At 41.9% G+C, this 10,496-nt stretch overlaps 1 protein-coding gene across 1 annotated transcript; it reads right to left on the bottom strand.

Moving 5' to 3' along the window:
* Positions 1 to 1,524: 1,524 nt before the first annotated feature.
* Positions 1,525 to 8,696, bottom strand: pde12 (phosphodiesterase 12). The gene is made up of 3 exons (XM_041191457.1): positions 7,043 to 8,696; positions 4,925 to 5,003; positions 1,525 to 2,609 (listed from the first exon to the last, which is right to left on the bottom strand). The coding sequence occupies exons 1-3, from the start codon at positions 8,255 to 8,257 to the stop codon at positions 2,167 to 2,169; spliced, it is 1,737 nt and encodes a 578-aa protein (XP_041047391.1). The 5' UTR covers positions 8,258 to 8,696; the 3' UTR covers positions 1,525 to 2,166.
* Positions 8,697 to 10,496: the final 1,800 nt, after the last annotated feature.

Below are 10,496 nucleotides of genomic sequence, written 5' to 3'. Positions count from 1 at the left end.
GATATGTAGAAGTTATTTGATAGAGAATAAGATGTTCATTTTATTGCGGCTTTGCTACATGTAATAAAACTCTTTGCGATAATGGATAATGTGAAGACTCCATAAGTAGAGATCTTAAAACAAGGCTACACCTTCCTAGCTGTATACCACTGTGCCACCACCTCTGGTGAGTCTGTCCTAGTTGGACAGCACATACAAGGGATTGAAGAGTCTTGGACATTGGCTGTTAGCTTTGATTTGGTAGTATGACTGTCAGACTGTTGCTTGACTCCATAGGATAGCTCTCCCAATTGTGGCACGTGCCTAGATGTTAGTGAGGAATTTGCAGGGTCAACTGGGCAGGGTGTGTCTAAGTCAATGTGAAGTGGTTTGTCTGGTTTTATTATTATTCATCTTTTCTATAACCGTTTGATATCACTGACTGGCTTGCTAGACCATTTCAGAAGGCATTTAAGAGTCAAGCACATTTCTATGTACCTCGAGCAGGTAACAACAGCAGATTTCCTCCCCTGAAGAACATTAGTGAACCAAATGGGTTTTTACAACAATAGGGTACTTTCATGATCATTATTAGAGACTTACATTTTATTTCAAATTTATTAACTAATTAGACATAAATTCCCCCAGTTGCTATGCTGAGATTTGAACACAACTCTCCAAACCATTAATCCAGACCTCTGAATTACTGGTCCAGTAATATTACAACTTGGAGCTAGTTAGTTCAGCTGACCAGATGGCTAGTGTGTGGTTCAAAACATAATCAGTGCAGGTTCTATTCACGTTTGAGCTGAAGTCAACTGAGAGTGGAAGGTAATGGCAAACCACCTTGAGAAAATTGCTACTGTAATTCCATTAAGCACCTTGTGATGTTTTATTACATAAAGGCATTCTATAAATGTATGTTGTCACTTAGTCTGTTTTCTTTCTCAATGTACCATTTTTCGTATTGGAAGGTAGTTGCTTTAATTGAGTTTTACATTTGCACTGTTTTAAATGCAGTATTGCATAAGGCCGATTAATTTTGTATTCATGTTCTCTAGTCTAATGAAAGTTTAAATATTTACATTATTCAGTCCTCTTCACATGAAGGTGAAATTTGTCCTGGATGGTGGAACAAAACAGCAGCTATTTGACATTTGGGCCTGTTTTTGTCATTTTGGGAAATAAAGCTGTATATAAAACAGACTGCAATTTTATTGCCAACGTTCTACTACCTGCCAAAGATGAATTGTACCCTTCATTATCCTTTCACTAAAATGTGTGTGTGTCTTCATTACTTCATGCGAAGACCTTTTCTCTCAGCACATCCCTTTGAAAGTAGGGTGCGTCAAACTTGCTCAGTATTTGAAATATTAGTGGTTCATGCAAAGTTTGGTGGATCTGGATCTGGTAGCCAACTCAATAATAAATGCCTTAATTTACTTGCAATGAATAGTCAGCGATGTTTCAATCGTTGCTTTTACTAATAGGCATCCCTTCATTTATGCCCATTGGATATTCCAATTATGTAATCTTAACACCAAGGAGGTTGGCTATGTTTATTTACCTTATGGTGTACATTTTAAAAATCAATTTATTTGCAGTAATGAACATGCAATTTCATTTTCTATAGTTGGGATCGACATTTAGTTTCCACAAAAATGTGCAAATCTGTACTCATATCTATCATATCTGCATATTATGATTTACAGAAGAGGAGGAATTGCAATATATCTCCCTAAGATTTTACAAGGTCTCCTTCTAATTGCACTGGCTACCAGATTATTGCAGACCTGTGATAAATGCAATGCTTATTTAGAAATGTATCACAGCTGAATTGGGAATTTTTTTGTTTCAATTTCATGCAAGGAATATTTTATTCTAGTTACAGTACAGTAAAATGTGAACCTTTCTGCATCCAAACATTACAAATCCTGCCAGGTTCAATGCATTGTTATTCTCAACCATTCTGATCTATTCAATTATATTAAGACCAATCAACTTTTATGAAAAGGAACTACAAATGATGAAATTTAAAGTAAACACAAAAAATACAGGAATGACAGGTTTGTCAGCATCTGTTGGTTGTGAACAAAGATCAAAATCCAAAACGTTACCAACCATTATCCTCTTTACAGATGCTGATAAACTTCTTAAAGTAGCAGCAAACCTGCAAGTCATCATCATTTATTTACACTTCAGATCACAGATAAGTGCAATATGATCTGATGGATGTGAAACACTTGGCAGAGCCAAATGGCAGATGATTTCCTCGTGACTTGGAAAAGGAATAACCTGAAAAACTTCAAACATGTTAATATCTATGAAAATGTAGTCCAGGCAACCTTGGAAGCCACCTACATAATTTGTGTAAGCAGGTTCTCCACAAGCACTTTTTAGTTTAAATGAGTGTGTAAGGGACATGCTGCATTGTTCTTCCTCACCGTTTGAAGTCCAATCGGGGTGATCAGCAGAAATGTGTCCCTTGGTGACAAATTCATACAAGCCTGAGTTTGGGGTGCTGTTGAAGTCACCACAAAAAATTACTGGTATACCGGGATACACCTCTGTTGTAACTCTTTGGAGGTGACGAAAGGCGATTGCTATCTGAACAAGGCGAATGTGTCCTCCTGAAAAAAAATCAATTTTATTTAGTCCTGCAATATCAACATTACAGTTTGGCAAAAGAACTTATGACATCACATCAAACAGATTATGATTGGCATAAAAAGTGCTGGAAATATTCAGCAGGCCTGGCAGCATTTGTGGAGAAACAGAGTTAATGTTTCAAGTTGAATATTTCTTCAGAATTGATGGAGGGTAAAAATGTGATGTAGATATGCTGTTGAAAGGGAGAAGGAAGAACAAAAGAAAAGGTCTGGGACAGGGTAGAGGACAGGAGAAATTAAATGACAAAGATGCCTTGGAACAAAAGGCAAAAGGAGTGGCAATGATTGTAGTAAAGAGACAAAGCATTTGTCCAGAGTGTAAATGCCAGAATAATGAACAACTCTATCCGAAAACAAAAACATAAAATACAAGATTCAAATCAGCGCATGGCAAAAAAAAAAAATCAAAATGGAGGACAGAGTTCATGGTCTGAATGTTGAGTCCAGAAGCCTGTAAAGTACCTAATTAGAAGATGAGGTGCTGCTGCCCAAGTTTGCACTGAGTTCACTGGAAAGCTGCAGCAGGCCAAGGACAGAAATGTGAGTGAGAGACCAAGGTTGTGAAGTAAACTGGCAAGTAACCAGAAGCTTGGGGTAATACTTATGGACTGAGCCGATTGGTCTCACCAGTGTACAGGAGAGCACATTGTGAGCAGCGAATACGATATACTAAATTGAAAGTAGTACAAGTAAATCACTACTTCACCTGGAAGGAGCGTTTGGAGCTTTGGATGGTGAGGAAGTAATAAGGCAAGTATTCATCTCCCGCGATTGCATGGGAAAGGGGACAAGATGCTGGGGGTCATTTGGAGTGGACGAGGTTCTCGCGGAGGGAACGGTCCCTTCAGAATGTTGAATGGGGAGGGGAAGACGTGTTTGGTGATGGCAGAAATGGCAGGGAATGATCCTTTGAATGTGGAGGCTGGTGGGGTGCAAAGTAAGGACAAGAGGAACCCTATCACAGTTTTGGGAGGGGAAGGGGTGAGAGCAGAAGTGTGGGAAATTGAGGGCCCTGTCAACCACAGTGGGGGGAAATCCTCAGTTGAGGAAAAGAGACATATTAGAAGCGCTGGTGTGGAAGGTTGCATCATCAGAAAAGACACGACAGAGGAGGAGAAACTGGGAGAATGTGTGAATTTATTCATAGGGCTTCCCAGAACAGAGAGCAGGTTTGAGAATTGGAGATAATTAGCTTAAATCTCTATCTGTGACGTCCTAGGTATGCCACATTGTCATGGGGATAGATTGCAGGGAGAATTTCTTTTTTTGTTTTTGTGATTTCTCACAGAAGTAGCTAGTTGAAGTCTGGGTCTGGAGCAGTTTGAACAAATATAGAGAGAGAATCTGCCAGGAACTGTAGACCAGGAACAGATAGCTATCAGAAACCGAGGGTTGCTTGAGCTGGGGAGGGATTGAAGGAGAATTAGAGATTTTACTTAGTGGAAGGACCCTAAGAAATCTCACACCTCGGAGAATAGCAGGTGCACTGAGGAGAATTGAAGTGAATTCCTGAGAGCTGTGAAACACCTTGGTTGGGTCTCAGGAAAAGTGAAGGAGCCCTCAAGATCAAGTAAAGTATAGGGGAACTCCTGGATGGAAAAAAAAGTAAAACAGGAGTATTCTGTTGAGATTTTTAGGTTAAAATATAGCTGCTTGATAAATTAGTATTAAATTAATAGTACTGGCTTTATTTAACTCTTGTACAGTAAACATTTTTGTTTAAAATGTGAAATCCTGTGGCATAATTCTTTCAGTTAATAACCGGGGGTTCAATTTCTTTTAAAATGTTACTGGTGTCTACTGAGATTGTAACACACACAAGACATGTATAGGATTAAGTGCATTTTTTTTCTGTGCTATTTTGGTATCAAAAAACAAAATCGAGTGATAACACTGATAAAAAGATAGCTATTTCAGATAACACAAATTTCAAACAGGATTTAGATCTTCAACTATAACACAATCCATCTTGGAGCAGTAGGTAACTCTTTCGAGTACAAAACAACACGTTTCCATCTGTTTCAGATGAAGTTACATTGTTTCATGGTTTGCCATTGTGAGATTTGAACTCTTGATCTTGGGGTTACAAACCCAGTACCATAACCACTTGGCTATTTAGGCCAAGCATTTGGAGCAGTAGGTAAGCCTCACAATTAGTTAATTGGACAATTGTTAATGGGCAAGTTCATGCCAAGCAGACGTGACCTGTATACCCAAAAAAGGGGAGAGGGGAAAAGAAAAGAAATGCCAGATAATTTTATAGATGTAAAATTTACCTTTGGGGTGCCAGTAAAGATGAGTATTACCAACACACAACTTCTTTGATGAATCTTTTAGAGACTGAAGTACACAAACCTAAATAAAAGTAGCAGTGTTTTAAGATCAATGATGTACAGTAAACACTGGATTTCTTAAACAACACAGAAACAGGAGCAGGCCATTTAGCTTCTTGAGCCTCTTTGTTATTCAACAAGATCATTGTGATTGGCAACCTACTTCCACATATCCACCTTTGCCCTATATCCTTTAATACCTTTGGTGAACAAAAATCTATCAATCACAGATTGAAAATAAACTTAGCATCAATTGCAAAAGAAGAGTTCCAAACTTTCATTATGCTTTGCACATAAAAATGTTTCATAACTTCATACCTGAAAATTATGCCCCCAGTGTTGGGTTCCTCACCAATGCGAACAACTTCTCTACACCTACCCTGTCAGCTCCCCTTAATATCTTGAAAATTTTGATCAAAGCATCCTACAACCTTCTAAATTCCAATGAATACAACCCTAGGTGTCACAGTCTCAGGATAATGGATTGATCATTCAAGACTAAGATGAAGAGGAACTTTTTTTACTAAGGCAGTTGTGAATCTTTGGAATTCTCCACCTCGGGGTCTGTGGATGCTCAGTCATTGAGTATATTCATGGCTCCAATAGGTCTTTGGACTCTAGTGCAATTAAAAGACATGGAGATTGTGGAATTGAGGTTGAAGATCAGCTGTGATCTTATTCAGTGGGGAAGCAGGCTCAAGGGTCCACATAGCCTACTCCAGTCATTATTTCTTATGTTCTTACTAGACTTTTTGATTACTTTCTATACCTATTCATGACATTTTAATGATTTATGTATCTGGGCCCCAGGTCTCTTTGCACCGCCACTGTTTCTAGCTTTCCACCATTTAGAAAATACTCTGTTCTATCCTTTTCAGGTCCAAAGCAGATGACTTCACATTTGCCATAGTTTTGTCCATTCTTAATCTTGAGTATCACTGAAGAAAGACACATGTTGAAGCTTTCTCCAGGCAACGCCTCGACAGATCAGAGTTCACTTGCGAACCAATCAGCACTCTCTTCTCATGAAGTATAAATTGATGTTCCCTTTACAATTAGTATGTTCGCAAATGTCCTGATGAGTGCAAGACAAAAAGGTTTGACATGTCTCTTTTTCCACTGCTATTCAAGTTCTGTATGACCAACAACTATCTTAATCTATTAGTACCGATTTGTAACTTTATGTTTCCATCTACACTGCTCACAATGACATTAATCTTTGTGTCATCAGCAAACCTGGACAGGTGGTTTTTTTTTTCCATCATTTAGGCCATTAATAAATAGTGCATAGTTAAAGCCCCAATGCAGCCCCTTGCGGGACACTACTAGTCACATCCTACCAATTAGAGTCCTTGACCATTATCCCAGCTCAGTCTCTTGCTGCGGCCAATTTCCTAATCAAGTCACTATTTTGCCTTCAATTCCGTGAGCTTCAACTTTAGCTAACAGTCTCTTATGAGGGACTTTATCAAATGCCTTCTGGAAGTCAATATAAATAACATCTATAGGTATTCCCTTAGCCACTACTTGTCACTTTTTAAAAAATTAATTGAGGTTTGTCAGGCATGACTACCATTCACAAATCCTCTCAGATCAGCTGAAAAGTTTGTGTGTTCAGTTACTCTATACTTAATTATAGACGCTAATAATTTCCTGTATTAAAATATAAAGAACACAAAGTATTGAATGGGATTTCAGCTGTTCAGAATTTAATTATCCTGTAGTTTGCTGCCCCAATATTTTGAAAATGGAAGATAATCATGTGTATTCTTTAAAGTTCCCAAATGGGCATTCATCTTAACAATCGCAGTATTATAATGTTTATTATATTGTGATTTAACAACGGGCATCTGTTCAATTTTATTAACACTAAATTTCTACTTTGCTGCATCAATGTTAATTAATTCAAATCTTTAGAGTAAAAATCTGCACCTAAAATCTGATTGTACCAATATTTTGCTCCCAGGAAAAATCGAAATACAATGTTCCCAGCACAGACTGGCCTATACCCCAAAACTGGAATCTCGAAAGCTACAGCGTCCAAAATATCTTTGGAAGTACCTGGAAAGCGGTTGATCTTTGCAACACCTTTTCTTTAACAGTGGGATTTGCAGAAATCTTCTCCAAAACCTCGAAGTGTAAGGGGTCTGAAGCGAGAGCCTCACTAAAGGTCACATCATGCTGACTTAACAGCCGGTACTTGGAGGCTCTGAAGAAAGTTGCGAGACCTTCGTGTTGCTTCTCCTTGATCCGAAACACTCCCTGAAAGCCGAAAGCATCCAGGGCCGGGGACAGGCTGTTGGTGAACACATTCTTATCCACCTCCTGGAGGCAGATGATGTCGGCATTGTAGCCGCTGAGCTCCTTCTTGATGAGGTTCTGCCTGTAGTCGATCTCCAGTGCATAGGGCGGGCAATAAGGGTACAGGTTGCTCCTGGAGAACTCGGTCTGAGCGTACACATCGGCCAGGATGTTGTAGGAAACCACCCGGAGTTGCGGCTCCTCCAGGCCCTGGCGGGTGAACCACTGGCGGCTGTCAAAGGTACAAGCTCCCGGGCCGGCCTCTACCGTGCCGCCGCTTTCCAGCTCCACCGCGGCCCCGAAGCGCCGCCCGTCGCCCGGGTGACATCTCAACTTCAGCTTCAGGCCGATGTAGCTGTTACTGGGGGTGAAGACTCGGCTGCTAGCCGCCGCCTCCCAGCCCCCGTCCGCCTCCCTCAGCCACTCGAACAGAGAGTGCGAGGCCTCCCCGAACTCCAGCTCCACTTTGGGGCAGACCGGGAAGCCGGCCAGGAGGGAACTGGGTAAGCGGAGCTGGGTCAAGGTGGGCGGGTTTCTCTCCACCCGGTACCGGGCCTCCCCCACCTGTAAGACGGCTCCATCCTGCCAGGCCTCGGCGTTACTCGTGTCCCCGGGCACCGGCTCCTCTCCCAGGTATAGGACGACCGGCGGGGCCGAGGCCTGAGCCGGGGCCTGTGCCGCCTTCTGGCCTTTCCCGGGCTTGGCCTGCGCTTTGAGCAGGTTGTGGGCGATGCGGCCGAGCGCGGTCCGCAGGCTCTCGCTCTGCTCCCGCTGCAAGTGCCGCTGGCTTCCGTTCCCGGGCCCCAGCCGCAGCGAGATGGTCAACTTGGTCTCAGTGGGGACACAGCGGACAACCGCTGTCTGCATGGCCGCCGGCCGCGAGTTCGGGCCCGGGCCCGAGGGGAAGCGGCCTACAAGCCGCTGTGAGCCGGCTGAGGGTAACGAGCGGGCGGCGCTGCTGACTAGGCCGCACATGGAGCCGGACAAGCCGGCTCAGCGGCACATTCCTCACTGCGGATCCGGATCCAATTGGCCACCCGATTAAAAATAAATCAAAATATTAAACCTATTGTGTGGAGTGAAAAACTGGTTCAGATGGTGCTGGCCGCTCTGGTTATATTGTTCATTCCAAACTGATTCAGAAATTATTTGGTCATGTGTACGTATATCCAGAATGCCACATCACTCAGTCTGTGTACCAAACTAACGTTGTATCACTCCACCAGACATATGGAGATGATGAAAGCTCCCAGTATCCTGTACCGAAAGTGTCATTATTTCAGACTCCTGCGGACCACAAGGTACCATAACATGTGGCAGCAGGTACGTGCCACTGAGTAAAACCCAAACTATGAAGGTTGAATTAGATTGAGAAAAGTCAACCCGAATTCGTGGCAGAGGGAAAGATAGTGAGTGAATCGCACGAAAACGAAATGGCTGCCGCAGCAGTAAGTGCACAGCTCCAACCCATAATGGATTGGGAAAGCTGATGATGTCGTGGAGGCATTCGAGGAGTTCAAACAAGAGTGCAAATTGACCTTCAATAGTTTTCTAAAACGCACTAGTGAAGAGGAAATAGTCAGCCACATCCTTGTAGACAGGAGAGAAAGATGTGCTAGAGCTGTGGATGACCACGAGTTCACAGACAGAAAGCAATGTCCTGCATACGGATCAAACCGCAGAGCTTGTGGAAAGTCCAATCAGTGTGAAAAGATGTGCAGAACAAATATGGAAGATGGTAAAGAAGTAAACCGAGACAGAGCAACAGGGCAAATAAGAAATAAACTCATGGTCATCTTGCAGCGTGTGGATATTTTTGCTTTCTTTTAAGGATGCAACAGACATAGAAATCATACACCTACGTGAAATGTCATGATGCAACAGTTCCCAGAAAAAAAACATACACCATTCAGATCAGGAAGAAAGTGACAAATAAGCCCACAACCACAAATCTGCATCAGCAATATTTTGCTTTTACCACAAACCTGAAACTTGATTCCCACTCAGACTATGTCAGAAGATCTTTCCTAAAACAAAAATGGTTATCCAAAGATGCTTCTGCAACCAAGGAACATCATGTTGATGGCATAAGGTGGAATTGAAATTTGACAGGAACGACCCAAATCAGAGGGACACTCAAAGAAAAAGAAGTTAACTGCATGTTCTGTGTCACTGAAACAGATGGTGCTGCTATCCTGAGGTCAAGCAGTTGTGAAGAGCTACAGTTGATCTCAGAAAACCATGAAGTTTGAATGTAGGACACCCATTGAAAAGTGCCTCCAATCATAAGCAAAAAAGATCTTATAAATATACCCAGAGTGTTTTGATTGGAATGTTGGACACTGAAGATTTAGAGTATCACATCACCATAGATCCAGAGAAGAAACCAGTGGTTAACCCCTATGTGAAGTACCAGTAGAACTAAAAGTAAAGCTTCCAAGAGATGGAAAAGAAAATGACTGTCAGAGTCACAGAGCCTACAGATTGAGTAAATTCCAACGTGGTGAGAGAGAAGCCAAATGGATGGCCATGAATTTGTCTGGATCCCAAAGATCTTAATCAAGCAATAAAGATGAATCACAATCCTACCCCAGCACTAGAAGAGTTCACACCAGCACTGGCAGGGGCAAAAGTTTTCAGCAAGCTTGATGCCAGAAATGACCACTAGAGCATGAAGCATGATGAGGAATCTTTTTTGTTGACAACATTCCAACACACCCTCTGGATGGTACAAATTCCAGCAGAAAGTAGACAAGACATACAGGAGATGCAAAGGAGCAGTTGGCATTGCTGATGATAACCAGATGTGGTGTGTAGATGCCATGAAGAGAATGGCTACCTTCATGGAGTTTCAAGCATGGCTTTTAAATGAGTCCATGAATGCCGTGACCAGGACTGTGCAGACTTTATATGCTAACATATCCGTCGCCTTAAATAGTTTGGCAGATATCTTATTTGTAACCTTAATGTGTCACTGATCTTCTCTAAGCTGATATGCTGCTAACCCAGGCGAGGGATGATGACGAAATGTGACACAAGTCCCTTCAAAGAGCTACTATTTCGCACTCATTATGCTCCCATATCTCTCTGGCTCATCTCCATAAGCCAGTACCAGTTTTCAATGACTGAGTCTGCCCCAACACAGGTGAAGTCTTTGGCAGGCATAAATGGTGCTGAAATCCAGACATCATAGATCAAAAGCTTTTCAGAGTCA

This window comes from Carcharodon carcharias, chromosome 7 (assembly GCF_017639515.1).
Source record: "Carcharodon carcharias isolate sCarCar2 chromosome 7, sCarCar2.pri, whole genome shotgun sequence".
Classification (NCBI taxonomy): domain Eukaryota; kingdom Metazoa; phylum Chordata; class Chondrichthyes; order Lamniformes; family Lamnidae; genus Carcharodon; species Carcharodon carcharias.
Note: the sequence above shows the minus strand (reverse complement) of the source record. Positions and strands in the feature narration are given on the sequence as shown.